This window comes from Acartia tonsa, chromosome 11 (assembly GCF_053477335.1).
Source record: "Acartia tonsa isolate MP-2025a chromosome 11, ASM5347733v1, whole genome shotgun sequence".
In the NCBI taxonomy this organism is placed as follows: Eukaryota; Metazoa; Arthropoda; class Copepoda; order Calanoida; family Acartiidae; genus Acartia; species Acartia tonsa.
The window spans coordinates 16,987,224-17,010,194 of record NC_137270.1 but is presented as its reverse complement, the minus strand read 5'-3'; the positions used below and the strand labels follow the sequence as shown (position 1 = coordinate 17,010,194).

General features: G+C 32.8%; 1 protein-coding gene across 1 annotated transcript in view; it reads right to left on the bottom strand.

The window, feature by feature from the left end:
* Positions 1–4,148: 4,148 nt before the first annotated feature.
* LOC145331153 (uncharacterized) overlaps positions 4,149–22,971 on the bottom strand; it is a 31,365-nt gene continuing 12,542 nt past the window's right edge. The window contains exons 12-17 of the mRNA XM_080175779.1: positions 22,559–22,676; positions 21,684–21,740; positions 21,386–21,453; positions 20,462–20,533; positions 5,095–5,140; positions 4,149–4,260 (exon numbers count right to left, since the gene is read on the bottom strand). Of these exons, the coding sequence (XP_080031905.1) occupies positions 4,149–4,260; positions 5,095–5,140; positions 20,462–20,533; positions 21,386–21,453; positions 21,684–21,740; positions 22,559–22,676 (473 nt within the window). The remainder of the gene's footprint in view (positions 4,261–5,094; positions 5,141–20,461; positions 20,534–21,385; positions 21,454–21,683; positions 21,741–22,558; positions 22,677–22,971) is intronic.

The following is a 22,971-nucleotide window of genomic DNA, read 5'->3' as shown; positions in this document are numbered from 1 at the left end:
AGGGAGAGGACAATGAAAATAAATATATTACATACATCCAAATGATCATAAACAAAATTAACCTGTGTGTAAATTCAAATCATTGTTTGAAAAGCTTGCAAAACAATCAAAATTTAATAAAAAAATACCCGAAGTTTTTCAGCAAACGAATAAGTCAACGTGGTTATAAAAAGTGTAATTCACAGTCGAATGTCCCCTCCCTCCCAAACCATAGTGAGTGAGAGGGTGTAAAAAGCGTAGGACATTAAACTCTTATTGGCCGGGTGATGAACCCGTACCAAAGGATACTCGACAAAAATATGTAAATTTCTGCTATTTTAAACCTATAAAATTTTTCAATTTTTATGTTATATTAAGATATTTTGCCAGTAATTAGAATTTTTCAAAATTATTTACATATGGAATAATTTCTTTAAATCTACATTTAATATAATTTTGACAATACAAACCATTTGAACCATGTGAATTTCACTAGTTTTTTCTTACACAAACGTTCAAAGTTAGCTATATTTAAATAACTATATTCGTTGGGGGAAAAAAATAGAAAAAAAGTACATAAACATCACATTTTTGGCTATTTTTATTGTTTTATACAAAGCTAGCTTTAATATATAGGAACTGAGGAAGCAAAAAAAATCACTCTTCCTGTTTTCACTTGGAAGTATATGAAACACCGTTGTAGTGTTGTCTGTTAGCTCCACTGAGTGGCTGCATAACAGACACTAGAAAATTTTATGTCGGACACTTGGCTTATATTTATAGTGTTCTCATTTGGAATATCATAAGAAGGGAAAATTTGAAGTGGGGGGGGGGGGATATAGTAAAGGGGGGGGGGAGAAATATGGAGAGCGCCTAGGTGAAAGTTCTCAACACGGTATCATTGATAAAAATTAAAGTAAATAATTTCAATTTCAGACATATAAAATTTTCACTAAATTAATATTTTTTCTAACATCCTTATATATAAAAGTAAAAGGATATAAGTCTGTCTATATGGTTCTTCTTTAGAGTGAAGCTTATTATAGGTACAGGAAAGCTTTTCATCTATTTTTGGGGTAGGATATCTCCACCAACCTAAGAGATATCTAATTCTAAAAAAATTACCTCTCATTTTTTTTGAATTTCGCCGAACCTTATAGGCCCCTATAGGCAGTCTAGTCTATATTTAAAGTAGTAAGGTATTTTTGTCTGGAGCTTAAGATTCCATTTATCTGTAATACAAAGCAGAATGAAGTCTATCTGTTCGTCTGAAGCTTAAAATCTTGGTAACCACTAACCTAACCTCCAAAATGCCTCCTCAATATTTTTTTTGTTTTTTAAACAAAAACAAATAAGGGAGGGTGAAATGCCCCACCAAATAGTAAGCAGAGCTCCGCTGAAAAAAATACCCCCCCACCAATTTTAACTTTGGTTTTAATGTTTATATGTTTGCAAAAGCTTTTATCCTTGGGTTGATATTGCTGGAGAGTAACTGTAATAAGAGAAATGTTATGATGATTTCTCTATAGTTTTAAGAATGATTCTATAAAGAAGGGGAGACTTCCCATTACCTCTGGTAGTGAAGCACCTAAAGGCTAGGAGTAACTTCTTTAATATAAAGAATATTAAGTACACAAATCCCTTACAATAATGAAAATTTTCATTTCAAAACTTACATTAAAATTTTCCAATACAGCTCTTGAAAATTATTGTGAATATAGCATACACAAGAGGAATGGGTTTATACCTCTAATTGCAATGGCAATTTGAAGTAAGCAGTTTTCTCATAAGTAAATTTCCTTTAATGATTACACTGGGCGGGGGATGAATTACATTTTGTTGATTAACTCTTCCTTGACCAGCCCCCCCCCCCCCAAGAAAATGGTTTAAGGGTTGTATGTCCCTCCCTTATTTTTTTAGGTTGGGGTAATTACCATTACCTCTAAGGGCGGGCTTCTCCTTCGATTAAAGCAATCATCTAGAGACTCCAGAGCATAATCCATGTGTATTGGGATGAGATGCTCTAACACCCAAGGGTATTGGGCTAAGTAACATCCATCAGACAACCAACCCTTTGATTGCTTGACCTTTGTCTGAGACCACCTAATTGTAAATAGTCATAAGTTGCGCCTGTTTATGGGCCAAGGCATTACCCCTACTCATACAATTTATGACACGCATTAGGAACCATTTTTAACGTCTTTATTTCTGACGCAGTGTAGGCCGTGAGATTCGAACCTATCACCTCCCCGGCGACGAGCGATGCACTATGTGTTGAGCCACGATCGCGGGTTTAGGTTGGGGTAAAATGCATATCTACAATTTTTACCCAAACTCCCCCCCCCCCACCCCAATGAAAATGTGTAGAAACATTAGAGAAACACATCTTGTATGAGTGAGGGAGTAACGTACTACAACAGAGCTTAACTGGACGAGCATAAAAATGACGTGGTGCAGGGAGGGGAGTGGGTGAGAGCACAAAAAGAGATGGCGCGTCCTGGCCCACCATAGAGTTGAAGAAAAAACAACATCGGCGCTGCCTTTACTATACTTTACTATATAACACATGGATGGAAGGTGGAAGAAGGAAGAAAAGTGGTAGTGGATGATGAGTAAAAACTCCTTCCATATGAAAACATTATATAAGGAAGTGTATGTTAAAAGGGAAGAACTCAGGGATCTTAAGGGATAAGACCATGTATGATAAATTTATGTAAATCCCCCAATGATAATAATATAAATTATCACACATTATGTTGGTTAAAATACTTGGTTGAAAAGTTTGGACACTTTCAACTTTTCAGATAAAGTAGGTACTAAGAGTTTTTTAGCCAACAATCAATTATTGTGGTCATAAAACTTTGAGTACCAATGTTATTTAAAGTCCATTGTTCCCTCCCTCTTTGTAAAAACTTGGCCTATACATCAAACTAGATGGATAGTTTCAAAGATGACATAATAGAAAAATGTGTTGATTTTGTAACTGTTCATGTTTTTTTTCCTATCTGCCTTTCAACCTGAGACATTTAAGTCGGAGACTATAATCAATTCTATCACCCAAAAGTTTTATAAACATGTTCGCTCGGTAATTCGTTGGTAAAAAATCTTTAGCTACTTTTATTAGATCTAGATTGGTTTGTACAAACTTTTCCACCAATCAAAATATATATAAGAGATGTAATTTTCTTTATTATAATGACATCAATTATCGTCCATTGTCCTATCCCTTAGGATCCCTGTTTTTTTACTGACACAGCTAGTTGTACGAAGGGAAAACACTGGTGTCCTGGATAGGAAACAGGTTTTTTTTGAGTTACGTATGACAAGACCTATATTTCTATGACCGGGCATGCATGACGGTTCAGCACAATACTTTCATTAAATCACAGCTGATCATTTTTGTGGATTTTTTTGAAAATTACTTTTTTACCCAGATTTTCATAGTTTTTCTCCAAAAAAACACAATGTTCTCATATTTACAGCTTAGTTAATCTAAATTTATTTAAAGAAAAGTATAATAGATGACAGCTGAACCAAAGATTATGTTATCATCAATAACAAGATCTTTCAGAATCAATTAATTAATCTAAGATTTGTAGTCTAGAAGTTGAGTAAGAGTTATTTGAAGTTGTTTTTTGAATTAATGTCTAAACAGTTAAACAAAACTTAAGTTTGTTTTGTTAGTCAACACAAAAAAATACTCACTTTTTAAGTCCCTCATGCATGCCTCGTGAATTCTTATGGCATAGTTCCTGGCTGTAATAAGATGTCCCTCTGAGGTTCCACCAATGAAGTTTAAACTAACATGCTTCAGAATCAGCAATCTGTATAAAGTTTTCCTTGTAATATTGACAAGTTATCATGCTTGCTCAGTATTGATTCCTTGCTGACTTGATGTCTAAATAGTTCCTGTGTTATTGATTGTTCCTGCTCATCATCATTGGAAACAGTCAGTTCAGTATTGTGGCTGCTTTTAAAGGTTTTGATGGGTTGTGGTTGCAGTTGAAATGATAATGGTTTCTTGAAATTCTTGCCAGTGTCAGACACAAACTACACCAGATTCTTGTTTACTCTGGCCTTCAAGGTATTCAGGTAAACATTGTAACCTGAAAGTATTGGGAAAGGGTGGTTTTAGCTGTTCTGGGTAATGATTTTGGATCTACTGCAGTTCATGGTAGAAAATTGCTGGTAACAAATGCTTCCTGGTTCATGATGTGACTGTAGATGGCTGTTCTCAGAGCAGCTTTTCCAGCAAACAGTAGGCTGTCCCAGCTGGCATTACTAAATATGGAAATGCAGTAGAATATCAGGGACTGGCAAATTGCTTCTTATGTATTTACTATGACTTACTTTTCTTCCTCTGGTGGAGAGCGCTTAAAGCATTTTGTTTTTAGGGTTTAGTTTGTTTCAAGGCTCCTTAACAAGATGGTCGATATAGAAAAGATTGTCACATGTAATACCTAAGAACTTAGGATGTCTGACTTATGGTACTGTTTCAACAATGACTATCACTACAGTGCCTGCTTCATTCGAAAAGGTGGTTAAGACTATTGTAGATGATTTGGCTGGAGAAATGAATGGGTTCTGGCTTTTAACCAATCATTAAGAACTGCTAAGTAAGCTTTTATGTCCTTGACATAAGAATAAATAAGGGGACCTAAGCTGTTGGAGTTGTCAGAAGAGGAAACTAGATGTAATTAGAGTGAGTTGTTGGCATTTATGAAATTTACAGTTCAAATAGTATATGGTATAGGTATAGGTCAGCCTGTTTGGCAGATTTGTACACATATTTAAATTTCAAGTCTAGTGCATTAATATTATGCAGTAGAACCTCATTGTTTACAGTGTCAAAAGCCTTTGAAAGATAAATGGCAACTGGCATTGTTCTGATAACTGGTTTCTTCTTGTTTAGGCTGTTGTTGATTAAGGTTTTAATACTCTGTAAGGCAGTGGTGGTGAACCTGCCTGTGTGAAAGCCATAATGTTGGTCTGCAAGTTTAACAGCATCATTCAGGTAGGGACGAATCATGCAGGCAGGATAAAGAAATGAGACAGGGCAGTAGTAGGAACCCTAATTGTCAAGTTTCCCTGGTTTCAGAAATGAAATAATTTTACCAGTCCTCCATATGCTTGGTGTCTAGAAGTGATTTACTTGTCAATACTACAATGAAAACATTGTACAAAATCATTGCTGATTATGATTTGTTTAAGCTTTTTTGGTGGAACCTCAGAGGAACCTTATATCACATCCAAGATCTATGTTTTACCTACAAATCTTAGAATAGTCAATTGAGGTTATTGATCTTGTTATAGCTGTAATCTATTATACTTTTTTGCATGAATTTAGAATAACTAAGCAGGAAATGTGAGAATATTGTGATTTTTGGGGGGAAAAACTATGAAAATCTGGGTAAAAAAGTAATTTTTAAAAAAATCCACAAAAATGATCAGCTGTGATTTAATTAAAGTTATGTGCTGAACCGTCATACATGCCTGGTCATAGAAATATAGGTCTTGTCATACGTAACTCAAAAAAAACCTGTTTCCTATCCAGGACACCGGTGAAAATTTTAACCACATATGATTGTAAAATATTATGTTATGTTCTGTTTCAATTAGAGGATAATTGAAAAGCTGCAAACAACAGGGAGGGAGGGGACATTGGACAGTAAATAATAATGATACCCAATTTTCTATATAGGTTCCAGGACAAATGCAGGAGTCCCAAACGTCGGAGTGGACAAACGCAGGAGTGTTAGAATATTAATTTAAATAAGTATATCCATACCGGTTAGATTAGGTTAAGATATAAATGTACAAATAAGCCCCCCGCAGGGGTTAAGCCTTTAAAAAACCTAAAATATTGTTTGAAATAGGTTTGTTTAGGTGAAGTGTCCACTCCTGCGTTTGTCCACTCCGACGTTTCGGACTCCTGCGTTTGTACTAGGACCCTATATTAATACTCCTTATAAATTAGATTGAAATTAAAAATCTTTAATTAAGTATTGATTGGTTGGTTCAAACTATCAATGTCCAATCATATCAATCTACAGAATGGATTATTATATTTAAAATTGGAGATGTAAATTAATTCAATGTCATTTGTCTTATCCCTTTTGATCCCTGTGTTATAACATATATGTATAGAATATATGTACTATATTATATGAAAGTTGGGAGCAAGTTCCAAAGTGAAAACTCCTATTCCAATTTCCAGTAAACGAGTTTTTAGCCAAACTAAAAAAAATCATGCATCGTATCGTATTACATTTCATTCAGACAATTTTCCACGGATAATAAATTAATATCAATACCAACAAAATGAAAATCCTAAAAAAAATTATTTTACTATCCGGGGAAAGCTGTCTATAATACTATGCGATAAATAACTATTACGCGTTACAGATCAGGGTGGACAGTGTTAGGACAATAGAAAGTGAATTTTGCTATTCCTTTAGGTAGTTTAGTTGATATGTATGTAGATATTATAAGGAAAGAATGGTTTATAGATTAAAGTTACTATCATTGTCCTATCTCTAAAGCCGGTCATGTTTAAAAATACAACTTACAATTTTAGTAAGTCCATGTGTGTAAAATTTGCATGGCTTAAGCAATGGACAAAATAACTAAATATTTACGGATGTCAGGCCATTAAAAAAAGGTAGAACGATGTCTGTCCGCCTGTCTGTCTTAAGTTTAAGATATCGGTAACCGCTGAACCAACTGGGCTTTACTCTTCAGGGAATATATGTAGCTACTGGTCTTGCGGTTGGAGGTATTTTCTTGGGGTTGGGACACCATATTTGACAAATTGAAAACATTTGCAGCCATTGACTGCTTTTTAGACTTTTTTCATGTTTAATATTTTTTACATTTTTTCCCTCAAACTTTGAAGCAGCTCAGAGTGCCTAATAAAAAATGACAATACAAATGACCAATGATAGGCCAGTATACATTTTACCATTGGTCAATTACAATGAATACTGACATATCATTGATCACTTGTATTATATGACGTCATTTTTTATTAAGCACTATAAGATGTTCCCAAACTTTTTTTTAACCTAGTAATTATGACGTAAAAAAATTAGCCAATGAGAGGACATTATTGACCAATGGTAAAATTTATAGTGGCCTCTCATTGGCAAATTTTTTTTACGTTATGATCAGTTCGACACTATTACTAAGTTCTTTTTTTAAAGCCAATTTGTTTGACCGTTGATCTTTGATGAAATTTAAAATATCATTGTGTGTAAATTTCTGTGCTCGGTTATGAACGTAAATTTGTCAGTACACGTGTGTATGTGTGTTTGTGTGTGTGTGTGTGTAATAGCCCCTCCCTGCACTGTCCTGTGTGTTGTTTTTATATAGGCCATACGCTCGGCAGTAAAAAAGATATTGGATGAAAGTAGGTGGTGGTACTACTCTGTATGGAATAGGTAGATACTACATTCATGTCCAAATTCTTTTTAAGCTTCACAAAAAGTAAGTGGATAGATCTGTTCGTAAATTTAGGCATGTTAGAAATGTCCTTTCTTTTTAAAACTTGTTAAGGAACACAAATTTTGAAGTTGAAGCACATCCATAAAGTCAGTTTTCCACGGTATCAACATATTCATATTTCAATCCCTTTTAATTAGAGAATTGTCCTATAATACTGACTTTTACAAAGGGTGGTTTCTAAGACAATTAGTCAAAATCTTATCATCTTCTTATCTATAAATCTTTTTATAGTTCCTATAAAAAATGACGTCATACTGGCCTACCAATGGTAATTTAGTCTGTGTATTGGTCATTTGTATTGTATGACGTCATTCATTTACAGGCACCTTAAAATACACTTTGAAATTCTTGTTATCACATCTATAATACAAAGCAGAGTGGTGTCTGTCTGTCCGTCTGAAGCTTAAGATCTCAGTAACCCAGGGAGTAAGGGAGGGGACAATGGATCGAATATTCAATTTTTAGGAGTCTCAGACTTTGGGGACTGGCTTAAAGGGAATGTGCAAGAATTTAGCAGTTTCTGACTGAGTTTGGGGACTTGCGCATAGAATGCCGCTACTCGTTATGTATGTTTTGAATATTGCAGACGGGGAGACGGGATAAGGGAAGTGGGGGGAAGGGAAATAAACACTCGTTGTGTTAGTTTGGAATGTAGCAGACGGGGGGAAGGGAGAAGGGAGGTGGGGGAAAGGGGCAAGGGGCAAGGGAAATAAACAGAATAAAAAGGGGCAGTCATATTCTTGCTAGGAGCTGGCCGGGTCCAATAATCTTTTAATATAAAAATCACACCAAAAAACCTCAATATATTTCATCAAAAACAAGTTGTGATTTCACTTTACATGACGCTATGGAAATCTATTATTCAATTAACAATCCCTTTATAATTTCCTACAAATTTATTGGATTAAACTGGATTTCATGCCCTTTCTTTGATAACTCTTATATTGAATTAATTGCCCATTGTCCCCTCCCTTACTCCCTGTCAGTAACCACTGAACCGATTGGGCTCTACTCTTCAGGGAATATACCGATTGGTCCTGGGATGGTTTTAAGCTATTTTCTTGAGGGGTGGGTCAACCTCAACTTTCCAAAAAATGTAAAATCCCCCCCCCAATATTTATTTTTGATTTTTTTTGGTTTTTAATTCTAAAATATGAAAGATTAGTTTGATCAAATCTTAAGGGCAAAGCCCCTAGAGGCTAGGGGTGAAGCCGCTAGTATATAATTATAACGTGGAATTCTAAAAAGGACCTTGCTGCTATTTAAACAACCCATCTTTTAAATTCACCTGTACTTAACCTAAATTTATTCAGGAAGGAAGGGAAAATAGGCTGTTTATTACACTAGTCCTCAAAATTTCTTCTTTCGTTTTCTTATTCGATGGCTTAACAACATTGGGGACTTAAATGAATTTCGATTGGTTTAAACCAAGCAATGATTGTAATCTACAGAAGAGGGAATTTTATTAATTATCATTGGGGATGTACATCAATTTATCGCCTATTATACTCTTTATATTCCTGAAATATATAAACTATATGCATGTTGTATACAATGATTTGTGTTTTATTTTATCCACCCTAGTTTTTGCATTGTATTCAATATTTATTGCGCGTTATTTAACATATTTTTTCGCATTTTTAAAAATCGTATATTTATTTAGATATTTGAATAGTATATTGTTCTTTCACTCAAAGTTATTCCTTGACCTCCCACCATATTTTCAATTGTTTTAAAATTATTTCTAGTCTTTGTAGAGTTCTTAATCCTGTGGGGATCTTCTAACCTTTTTTCAACCTAACATAAAAAAGATAGTTTAATTGTTTGTGATACAGTTGCGATGTGAGGGAAGCTACTCAAAAAATAGTTCAATTGATGTGCAAAATGTTTCTTCAAAATTCGATTCGTCTTCAATTTTTACGAATTATGATGGAAGGTCATAAGGAGTGTCATGTGCTTAACTAGAGTAGCAGATTCTCTTAAAGTTATTTTATAATTTGGTTAAACTAGCGGCTGTGCCTTTAGCATTCATATAGGGGCTCTGTATTTGAACAAAACACAAATTAAATCTTTAAAAAAAAGCCTAAAACCATGCCGGTACCTACACATAGCTTCCTCATAATGGAGAACTAAATTTATTTAGTGGTTAGCGAGATCTTAATGATCAAAAATAACAATAAAACCATAGTATGTACTTTATATAATAAGATTCATTGATTAGATGAGTATTAATTTGCCCTACTTTCACTGCATGATAGACTCGAAATAAAGTATTACCAAACTTTACCAATAAACTGTAAACAAATATGATAAATATACAAGCAAAATAACAAGTTAATGTTGAATTTCAATTCCTTCTCGTCCCTTCTTAAGCATAAAATGAATTTGAAAATTTTGAAAATAGATTTTAATTTCCTTATAAGGATGTTGTTTTTATATGTCGTCTTTATGACAGGTAAATATTTTATAAATATATTTCTTAAATTATATATAAAAGAAAATATTATACAATAATATCAAATCAAATTAAAAGTATTTCAACTTGTTTTATTTTTTTTGGTACTAAACTCATCCCTGACTTGAATGAGAGAAAAAATTTGTTTTGAATCAGATTGCAGAAAGAAAATAATAATAAAATACACAATAGTCTCTTTGTGAGTTTAAATTTATAACATTATTTTTTGTTAATGAATTAATGAAAATTATTTTGTTTAAAATTTTACTAAATGACATCTCGTATAATATACTTTACATTCCATCTTAAAAATAAATCTGTAAGGTGTATATATATGTTTAGATATCTGTAAACCACCAATTTATGACTATTGTTTTTGATCAGCTGTAGGTTTCAATACTATATGTTTTTTTTAAGTAGTGCAGCTACTCTAAATCTAGAGAATAAATCTAATTTTGCTTAGAATTTACTTTTAGGTGTTTTAAACATTGTAAATTAAAGATTTTATTTTAATAATTAATATTTTACAACAATATCTTCTAAAAACTGTGAGGAAGTTTGATAAAATTACGTTTATTTTGCAAGCTTGTTTGAAAATATTTCATTATTTTTATAATTCTGACAAAATAGATTTTCTGTTTAAATAAATAACATAGCCTCAAAAAGGTTTAAGTAGTTATTGAAATATTCTATTACTATTCTTGCTAATTAAATATTCGTTAACTATGTTTAATTTGCATTTTTAAAATAGACAAAAAAAATATCCTACTTAAATGCTAATTTTATGAAGTTATCTTAAACCTTTTCCAAAAGTTTGTTTTATAAAACTTTTTTTTATTTTTCATTGATTTTATTGATTATATAGGTTAAAAATATCAAAAGTATTTTTCAAAGGCTATAGATAAATTTTGATCAATTTCGATTTTTGATTTTTAAAATTTTTTTAAAATCTGCAAGAATATGCATGTCTATTCAAAGAATAGATTATATAAAAAACAAAATTAAACATATTCAGGCTATCAAAAAGAAAAAAAAATTCTTTTTTACCATTAAATCGCAAATATTTAAAATCATTAGATTTTAAACTTATTTTGCATGGAAACACATTTTTTCAGTTATTTTTTCTCAACAATGGATCTTAAATGATTATTACTGAAAACTTTTATGAAAATGTTATTATCCAAAACTTCAAATAAAGGAAATAATTGCCGTTTGCAAAAATGTGTGCAAAAAGTTGCCAATATCTCGTTAGAAGGGACTTAATGGATTTGAATTCTTACTGCTTATGAGTTAGTGGACTATAAACTATTAGAAAAGTATCACTTTAAGGTGAAATTTTGAGGGTCAACTTTTTTTCTTTTAAAATTCGCAGTGCTTTAGTCTATAAGATATGCCAATAGATATATAGAATACGTGGATAATGTGATTCTTGCATACCCTGATAAAATGTTTCTCCCAGCTGGCTATTATAACGATTCATCCCCTAAAGACTCATGAAGATACATATTTACCAATATCTGAAGATTATATTAGCAACTAAAATTGACGACATAAATTCCCCTGTTTTAATATCCACGTATTTTATATCCATTCTGATGAAAGTTATTGACCGGGTTGAAAGATCATTATTAGACACTGACATGTTGTGCAATCTAGTTTCTACTACATACAAATAGAAAGACAGAGAGACAGAGAAAAAGCGAGAGTAACAGATAGATAGTTAGATACAGAGATACAGAGAAAGAGGAGAAACAAATAGAGTGAGATAGATAGAAAGAGAGAGACAGACAGACAGAGAAAGAGCGAGAGCGAGAGTAACAGACAAATATGTAGATAGATAGAGAGAAAGAGGAGAAACAAATAGAGTGAGATAGATAGAAAGAGAGAGACAGACAGACAGAAAAGGAGCGAGAGTAACAGACAGACAGACAGATAGATATATAGATAGATAGATACAGAGAAAGCGGGGAAACAAATAGAGTGAGATAGATAGAAAAAGACACACATAGAGAGAAAGAGGACGTACGGTTCTGAACCATAGTTAACCACAATTGCTAACTTGAGTTCAGGATAGTTTTAGGCTTTATTTATGACCCCTTCCTCGCCATTCAAAAGCAGAGCCCATAGATACTAATGATGTATTTTCTAGTAATTTATTAAAATATTTTTTTTAACGGAATCAAAAGAAAATGTATAAATCTATTCTTGAGTATTGGTCATCTGTACAGGGTTGGAGATGTTAGCGTAGAGTACGTTTACGTCATTCACCTGTTTTAAAATACAATAGACAATGACAATATAGACAGATGCGTAACATATCAGACGGGTCGGACTAACGAACAGTAATAAATGTAGAGTAATTATGAATCTAACATAATATAAAAAGTCTCAATGAATATTTGTATTAACCAATCCTAAAATTAATTAAATACAGAATGTTTAAAAGGGTAAATGACGTCAAATCTGTTTATTTGATAATTGAGGTAAAAAATATTTTTTTTTATTTGAGGGGGATGAGGCAGTAAACAGGAAACAAAAGCAGATAATGGCCCGAAAACACCCAAGTACGTATATATAGAGTAGTCTCAATATTAATTAGAGAAGCTACCTCGTAAAAAGTTTGGTTATTCTATCGAAAAGCATTGCAATTTCAAGTGGCATTGACGTAATAACGACAGAGATGGGTTCTTCTAAAAAGAATGCCGCGTTTTTTTTCCACATTTCTTAGACATTGATTGATTGAACGAAGATGATGTCGTTATTCAGAGTATACCAATTAAGAATTCAAAATTCTAAAATTATTTTTTTAGCCATTTGTACAATGTCTAATACAGCTCTAAAAAGATGCATTAATCAATTTGCAGCAAAAATGGATTGAGGATAATTTGATTTTTCTTCTATGAAGGCCGTACCAACAAAAACAAATTATACAAATGGCTAAAATAATAATTTTAAAATTTTGAATTCTTAAGTTGTATACTCTTTATAACGATATCGTCTTCATTCAATCAATCAATGTATAAAAAATGTCGAAAAAAACGCGGCGTTCTTTTTTGAGAACCCATCTCTGATTAGTCTAAGATACATGGTCTAATACTGTTGGGTTGAATGTATCGTTGCGCCATCATGTACCATGCCCTCGACTATGAAACGTGGCGCTTACTAATATCCAGGGAGGAAGGGAATATTGGAATGTAAATTACACTGGTACCCAATTTTTTTTATATTATCTCTTGTGCTATCTTAAAACTTTGGGTACTTTTATTAAAGTGTGATTGGTTGGTTCCAGACAACTAGTGTTCAAACTTATAACCAATTTTAATCTACAGAAAGGGGTCACTTTGTTTATCATCACTGGGAGTACACTAATTTATCTTCCATTATCTTATCTCTTTATATCCCTGAAAATATCATCATTGGGTGAACTGAAATTAGTTTCCGAATGTGAACACATTTTCCTAGGTGTTTCCCAATCCTATCTCAATATTTGCTGCTAGCTAAAAAAACTTCAAACTTCAAAAAAAAATCAAAACTTGAATGTATTAACGATTTATACATTATACATTCAAAGTTTTAATTTTTCAAATTTTGATTTTTTTTTTGGAAGTTTGAAGGTTTTTTAGCTAGTAGCAAATATTGAGATAGGATTGGGAAACACCTAGGAAAATGTGTTCACATTCGGAAACTAATTTCAGTTCACCCATCATTGCTAACAAACTGAGAAAATATGCAGGGATCTAAAGGGATAAGACAATGGAAAATTAAAGTATACTAAACAACGAATACGATAATGTGATTATAATACTTTGGGTACCAGTGTAATTTACAGTCTAATATCTCCTCCGTCCCTGGAAATATTTCACTCTGAGCTAACTATCTATATACTAAGTTGGTAGGTGAAAGTCGTTCCTATACCACGTTGTCGTTGTTCTAACTAGGACACAACACGAGATATTTTCACAGACAACTTTATCTAGCTTCGAGGAAGGAGGGGACATTGGACTGTTTTTTTAATGTTGGTCTTTTGTAGGTGTTGTTTTTTTTGTAGAGTTGGTCTTTTGGAGAGTTGGTCTTTTGTAGATGTTGGTCTTTGGTAGTAACGCCTAGTTGGTCTTTTGTAGGTGTTGGTCTTTTGTAGTAACGCCTAGTTGGTCTTTTTTAGAGTTGGTCTTTTGTAGCAACGCCTAAATTTTACTATTGATAAAATAACAGTTTATAAACATCTTCTCTCATTTGTTGGCCTAAATTAACTTTCAGAAATTATTAATTCTTGATTGGTTTGTATAAACTAGTAATGTCAAATTTTTTTCCCTACAATGATTTCAATGTAGGAAAATTTTGCCCTATACTCACTCGAAACCGATTAATATCCGGTGTATTAGAACCGGTTCTTAGTCATACTAAAACATTATGTTTAGCATCATATTATATCCAGTTTTCCACGAATATAAAAATGGTTTTAATCTTATAATTGTACATTTTTTATCAGCGGAATGCTATATCACAATTTTACATCAATTTGATTCCATTATAATTACCTATACATATTTATATTTTATCCATTGAGATATAGCGGACTTAATATTACTGTGTACATTCTAAAAATTTAATAGTAACACCGTGTATTGGTAAGATATTGAATCATAGAGTTGAATGAACAGAAGAAGAAAAACTGTAAACCCACGTGGTGGAAGCAGAGCAAGTATTTTGGAAAACAAAATATTTGACAATTAAAGTCTTGTTACTCCTATTATAAAACACTAGCGCCTAGAGGTCTCTAAGGCAACAAAAAAATAAGGGGAGGGGTTTCAAAGGGCGCTTCTCTTGGTAGGATTGAGTCACCATCCCTCAAATAGTAAAAAACCTCTACAGGAACTTTAAGAAACTTCACTGTAAAGGAAAACCACATCGATCCAATGGTTAGTGAAATAATTTGATATACAGAGAGAGAGATGAGGTGAAGCTATTAATTAAGAAAAGATATGAACTATTCAATACTAAAAAATTTCACAGAAATGTAAAATTAGATTATTGATTGAAGCTTCTTCTATAAACCCACGTGGCACCTTTTACCCAATTAGATGACAAATATGAAAAGATAAATGATAACAAAATATTTTGGATACAGGTTGGACATTTTTCGAGAGTAGGGATAAAGATAAAATAAAATTGGATTAGTGTATTTTGTATGCTTAAGAATAAGATAAATCATCCTTAGATTTTGAAATAATAAAATTTCTCGTATTCATTCGAATCCGGAGGATAGAAACCGGTTCTCATCCATACGAAAAAACTATGTCTAGCATCGTATTATATCCAGCTTTCTACGAATATAAAAATGTACAATTATAAGATTAAAACTAGTTTTTTTAGCCCCGAGGTGCCGAAAGTCGTTTATAATACGATGCGAGAAATAACTATTACTTTACTTTTTTGATAAATATCAGGGTGGGGAGGGAGGGGACATTTGGCTGTTAATTGTTCTTGTACCCAGAGTTTTTTCAAACACCTTCTCTCATTCGTTGGCTTAAAAACTTTGGGTACTTTACTAAACCTTGATTGGTAGATTCAAACTATAGCATTGTTAAACCTAAAATTCAGTTTATTATCATTGTTTATTATCATTGGGGATGTAAATCAATTTATCGTCTATTGTCTTTTCCCTTAAGATCCACGAATAAAAAGTTAATAATTTTGGGTACTCATTGAAGGCAAGGATGAAAACACAAAAAATAGCTCAACTAGTCACAATGCTAAAATTTAAGAGATGTAGCGATCCTTCAGATTTAAAAAGCAGAATTATAGATTTATTATTACTTGGACCCTACACCAGATTATCATTTACAACAATAAAGTAAAACTTGTAGCTGGCTAAAATAACGATCTTCCCGTCTACATTTTAACACCATCCTCTTCCCTCTTACCAAATGAATGAACTGACCAATATGTGATATCCATGTTAGCAAAGAAACCTAAATTGACGACGATTTTCCCCTGTCATAATAACCACGTATTATCTAGATTTTTTTAGCAGAATACTATTAAGAATAATTATAGTTTTCTCTTCTGCTTGTTATTGCTGCGCATATTTCAAAAATAGATTTAAATCCCAAATAAATTATGATATTAATCTGCTTCTGTTCTAGATTACCACTTGTTTAAAATAACAAGGACGTTTTACGTTTAATAGTAGCGTAGAAAAATAGGTCGACAATTTTACTATGTGCCCCCCCGGCCCCCCCCCCCCCCCCAACTACGACAACTGAAAGTCAAGTATAGGTTTTGTGATTTTTTCGAATTTATTTCGTTTTTGGTTTAAGCTGGTAAAAAACAGAAAGAAATTTTAAAAAGTAAGAGAGAGATCATAGTTGGGCATTCTGTAGACTAAGACTCTCATAGTTTTAAAAGCAAAGCGTACCTATAAAACAAATATCTCTTATCCTTAATTTGAATAGCAATAAAAATCTAAAGCCTCTGACATTACATAATGACAGACACACAGAAGAGAACACTATAGAGTAGCTTTGCTACTGATAATAAATATGATAGATTTAATATCATAGTAAACTGATCTTATCTGACAGGAAAAAGATTAATTTTTTAAATACGCGTTTTTATCATTTACATCTGTCTTTTTTTTTGTGACGAATTAGACAATAATATAAGAGTTTGCTGGAGACCTAGAGGATCAGGACCTGGAGGATCATACCTATGGCTTAGACAAACATACAGACAATCATACAGTTTTGAACAATTATATGATGTCTTAGTGTGTTTTGAATTTGAATATCTTAAATGCGTTGGTGAAGTTAATAATTTATGTTTACTCTTTACCTGGATGACCCTCCCAGATTTGCTGGCATCCTGAAATTCTCTGTAGTGATTGGCTGACTTCAGGCTATTTTCCTGGCCTCTTTCAAAAGAAAAAGCCACGAAAGTGAAATTCGCAGCAGGCTAAAATAACTATTTCCTTCAGCTGGATGAACGAACTGACCAATGAAAGATTTCCATGTTAGCAAGCTGAATTAGCGACAATTTTTCCCCTGTCATAATATCTATGTATATTGTATATTCTACATTCATTCCTACTGATATGATCTTTTTTTAAATAATAAAGTATGTACAATATACATAAACTAAATAATGCTACACTACTTTTTATTCTTGTTTTTAAACAAGTGTATTTTGTAAAATATAATAATTTATTACAATAGAGATTATTCTTTGTTTAAATATATATTTTCTAAACTAATTTTTTTTATAAATAAGTTTGTCATGTTGTCTGTATTCTGTCTTTATTATTACTTGCATCTTACAATATACTTTAGTGAAACTGGTAGCTGGCTAATATAACTATCCCCTTTACTTTCATAATATGCACGTATAATTATATGCTATATCCATTCTTTTAGTGAAAGTTTATAGATATCATTTTGTTATTCCTAGTAACTCCCAATAAAAGGTTAGTGATGAAATCCTCCCATCCCTCCTTAAGATATATTTTTTTATGAATTAACAAGACTTATTGGGTTATATTTTTCAGGGAAGATCCCAGTCAGATTTTTAGCAAGGGTTTGTATACCCTAAAAGAGCATATCTTCTTCATATGGTCTACACCATCACAAGTGTTTTTTGATTGATTTATTACAATAGAATTCTTTATATATATTAAAGTATCCAGGGCTCGGCAGCTGAAGTCGTGTTATTCTGATTATTTTCTTCAATCTGTTGACCCTTAGCTGCTTGTTTGAAAGTTTTTCACTATTTATGAATTAGCCGAAATGTTTATTGCAGCTGATTTAACCTGTAATCATTCACATTCTTTAAGGGATGATACAATGAACGATAAATTGAAATACAACCCTAATCATAATAAACAAAATTACCTTTTGTAAGAAAATTGAACGTTAATTATTTAGAACATTTTGTTTTTGGAATCAAAATTCAATAAAAGTAACCAACGTTTTTGAGTTTTATAGAACTTTGGGAACAGTTGAATAGTACCCTTCCCCTCCCTATGTGTTTTTGTGTCCAGCAAGATTTTACATGAAACTGTTAATTGGTCCTGGCAAGGTATACAGCTTATCAGACAGACAGACACAGTGCTTAGATCGCTGATGAAAAAAATAAGGTTCAAATATTATTATTTTGCTAGTGTATAGTCATTTCTAATATTATATATTTGTTTGATTTTAAATAATGTTTTATTTGTGTTAAAATCATAATGTAATTTATTAGGTAAAGTTTACTTATAATACATTATGAATTTAAATTTTCGGAGCCGACTGGCTCTCGGAGCCGGCTCCGAGAAATATATTGTATACCTTAGTTTTATAATTGTAAGGTTTCGTGATTTATTTCTAAATAAAATAATATTTCTCGCATCGTATTATAAACAGATTTCTGCGGATATAAAGTGTACAGTTATAAGATTAAATCTTAATCTTATGATTGTACATTTTTATATTCGTAGAAAACTGGATATAATGCGATGCTAGACATAATTTTTTCGTATTGATGAGAACCGGTTCTAATCCACCGGTTTCAAATGAATACGAGAAAAACAATTTATATTTTTTGTTCTGTACAGAGGCGTGTGTACAAAATCATGGGGTTGGATACACTCCCAAGGTGTCCACCGTCCTAAACCCCCCTAGAAAAAGAGTCTACACCACCCTGATACAACCCCCTATTAAAGCCAAGGGAAGTGTCAGGGTAAAAAAATTAAGATTGAAATAAAAAAAGAATAGCACCCCTCTGGCAAAATCCTCTGCACGCCACTGGTTCTGTAAATCACAAAAGAAATAAGGACCATAATATTAACTTTTAACTTGTGAGTGATTACTTATTCGCATTTAGAAAAGTATAGATAGGTTTAAAGTTTAACCTCTTTTTCTCGTATTCATTCGAATCCGGTGGATAGGAACCGGTTCTAATCCAAACGAAAAACCTATGTCTAGCATCGTATTACATCCAGCTTTCTACGAATGTAAAAATGTACAATCATAAGATTAAAACCAGTTTTTTTAGTCCGTGCCTTCGGCACCTCGGGGCTAAAAATACTGGTTTTAATATTATAAGTGTACATTCTATATCCGCGGAAAGCCGTTTATAATACGATGCGAGAAATAACTATTAGCAGTTTTGTCCTTTTGTGGGTAAAGGTATTTAGAGATGAAAGATTTAAAAACAGAATATTTATTTCAGAAAATAACAAAGATAAGTTTTAAATCATCAAACTCTTTTTGTAAAATGTTTTTTAGTAATAGTTACAGTAAACACCAGCAGCTGAAAAAACAAGTTTTGCAATTAGTCGTTTTAAGTAAATATAAAAGTTGAATGAATCAGCATATAGTGACGTCATACAAAACAAATGACCAATACTAGGACAGTATACATATTACCATTGGTCAATTACAATGTATACTAGCCATTGGCCATTTTTATTAGGCACTATAAGCTGCTTCATGTTAGATTGACAATATTAGATTTCCTTTTTGAAATTTTAAAAAGCTTTTCTTAAGAACTGCCCAATCGCATATTATAAATAATAATTCAGAAATTGACAGACTTGTAAAATTGATATAAAGAGGGGGGGGGGGGGGTTTAATGCAACCATCTCGTAATCAGTGAGCAAATGGCACTTCGAATTCGAATTTCCATCTAAAATTTTGCATGAGTAATCCTTGGTAGGTCTATTTCCCCTAAATCGAACAAAAAGTTGAAAAAGTAACGGCTAACGGCTGGCGGCTCAGCCGTTTTGCCATTTTTTGTATCTATATAGTGGAAATTAGTCACGAAACCTATTTCCACATAATGCTCTTAGCCCCTCCAAAACGCTATCAAACGGTTCTAGACGGTAGCTGTTGGTACTAGAAGATTTAAAAATGGTTATTGCTATCATTTAACATGAGTTAAACCAAAAATATGTTTTTAAAAGTTGATTCCTACGTAATTGATGATGGATTTACCCTGAAAATAGGCAAAAAACGGCTAAACGGCTAAACGGCTGAGCCGCCAGCCGTTACTTTTCCAACTTTTTGTTCAATTTAGGGAAAATAGACCTACCAAGGATTACTCATGCAAAAGTTCACATCGAAATTCGAATTCTAAGTGCCATTTGCTCACTGATTACGAGATGGTTGCATTAACCCCCCCCCCTTTTATTACTTGCAAGTTCTTACAAAAGATTTTCGTTATCTTTTAAATTGAAACTCGAAGCTTGGGACTAGCAATTTCTGAGATCTTTATCTTCAGACAATAAAAACGTGCTATTTTAAATTACAAGAGTATAGGCTTTGCAACCTTTTGAAAGTGCTATTCTTCATGGGAGGGTGGTGGTACCCTCCACCCACATAGTTAAAAACCTTCCATGGACCTATTGTAAACGAGAACCATATCGGTTCAGTGGTTAGAGAGATCCTTTGGTAAAGACAAATATACAGACAAACATCCTATTACTTTTATATGTAGATAGTCAATCCTTTGTTGAAATGAGGTATGATAGTGGATATAAAAACTTACTACTGTAAATTGAAACGCATGTTGAGACTGCAGGTTTTGTCATTGGACAGTCATATATAGACGTCTCTGTTCCTAAATTGCAGAAATGATTTTCTCGTATTCATTCGAATCCGGTGGATAGGAACCAGTTCTCATCCATATGAAAAACTATGTCTAGCATCGTATTATATCCAGCTTTCTACGAATATAAAAATGTACAATCATAAAATTAAAACCAGCTTTTTTAGCCGTTGCCTTCGGCACATCGGGGCTAAAAAAACTAGTTTTAATCTCATTATTGTAAATACATTCTATATCCGCGGAAAGCTGTTTATAATACGATGCGAGAAATAACTATTATTTACAATTAAAGAAGTGTTTGAAAATGTTATAGGTAAGGGCCTTTTATAAACCGCGACTGGTTGCGTAACACTTAGCGACTACGCTCATTGTCACGAAGGTAATAAGGTACGAATCTCGGACAAACACTGTGTCATAACTAAAGACGTTAAAAGGATTTCCTTATAGAAATTCTTCGCTTAAAATATTGTACCTTGTTGTCCTAAGATTCAATATATCACACGAAGAGGTGTTGTCAAACAGATAAAAATTTGAATGTTTTTAATGGACGTACGGACTTTCTGATAACGATTACAGGAGTTGCTTCGGTATCTAAATCGTACCAAACTGTTACAGGAATCAGGTTTAAAATCGATAGTACAATTTAACACATGTTTAATTTAACGAGAAGTGCTAACCGTTACGTTCGGACGTACGTCCTGTAACTTGGCCGGATACCTAAAATCCGGCATTTGAAATCAGCCGGATATCCGATATCCGGCATTTGAAATCAGCCGGATATACGGTATCCGGCAAAAAAGTTATCCGGCCCAACCCTAGTACAGACACTAATTATAGAAAAGATTCGCTTTTAAGAATGTTTACCTACACAATCCACATGACTGGCATAGAAGTTTATACCATTAACTGCTCCATAATAGTTATACCGACCACTAATATAAAATGTATATTTTGTAATTAAAACTAAATATATCCTTATAATAAAGTATTGTTTGTTAGTCTGTACCTAAGGATCTCACTAAAAGATTTTAAAAAGATTTAAAATCAGGGTAGGTTTTTTTCCTATGCCTTGCCCAACCCTAACACTCCAGGGCTACCTAGGACAAAAAATAACCTGACCCAATAAGGTACTTTTCGAAAAAACGCCAAAAAAAGTCATTACCTTTTTAAGTATCCACTTACATAGCCAAACATTCTGCATATCACATTTGCTGTTTGCCTAAAATTCAAAGATTGTGCTTCCAATATCTAGATCATTTTGATAATAAATATACACCTGCTTTTTCCGGTAAAAATATGCACCAAATTTATAAACAGTGATTTTAATATCTTTAAAAGTATGACTGTAAAAATATCTGATGCTAAATCTGTGATAACAATTATTAAATTATTTATTTCTTTTCTACGTCTATTATTCTAAGGAGGGTGTTGGTCTCTCTACCAAAATTGTTATAAAACTTTGCATTACCTATGAGAAGCAACACTGTAAAGGAAGGGAATTTTTTCCTAGGGGCGATTTTTTTGGGAGTGTGGTGAGAACCACCCCTAAAATATTATTAACCTTCCCAGGACCTATGAGAAGCTACCCTGTAAAGAAGAATAATAATAGTTCAAGGTTAGCGAGATCCTTTGCAACAAACAGACAAACATTTTATTACTTTATTATAAGGATTAAATTAATAACATTGTAAAGAAGAATCATAACAGTTCAGCAGTTAGCGAGATCCTTTGGTACAGACAGACAAATATCATATTACTTTATTATAAGGATTAAATTCTATTATATAAAATAGTAAGCTTTCTTGACTGTAGCAAAAAATCTTGCTAACCGATGAACCGATATAGTTCTCCTTTACAGTGAGGCTTCTTAAAGGTTCCGACATAGTTTTAGGCTTTTTTATTTATATAAGGAAGTCCGGGTATGGTTTTAGGCTATTTTTCTGCCCTTTCATATTCCTTCAATATATAGAGCCCCTAGATGCTTAGGGTAAAGCCGCTAGTGAATAATATTGTAAGTGATGAACATGATTTACTTACTTCCCCCATCCAGCATCACAAAATCCTTGATACTGCCTCAGCTCATAGTTCCAAATTGCAACAGAACCATCGCGATGGTTGTTGTAGGGCTTCCATATGTATTGCAGGATCACTTCATCTGCAAAATAAATTTATGGATCTAGTGCAGCCCACGGTAAAATGTTCCCAGTAACGATTATCTACAAAAATCTAAGATCTTTAAAGGCTCCTATGTGCCAAGACGGCTGAACGAACATGTCATATCCGCACACCTTTTAAAGCAGCATAAGAAGGCCTATGATAATCTAAAAAAAGCCAAGATCCAATGAAGCACAGGGAAATATTCACTGAAGAAAAAGGCGTAAAATGCGTCTTTTTTCATGCATTAATGTGCACTACGAGATAACTGTGCATTATTAAAAAATGATAATTAA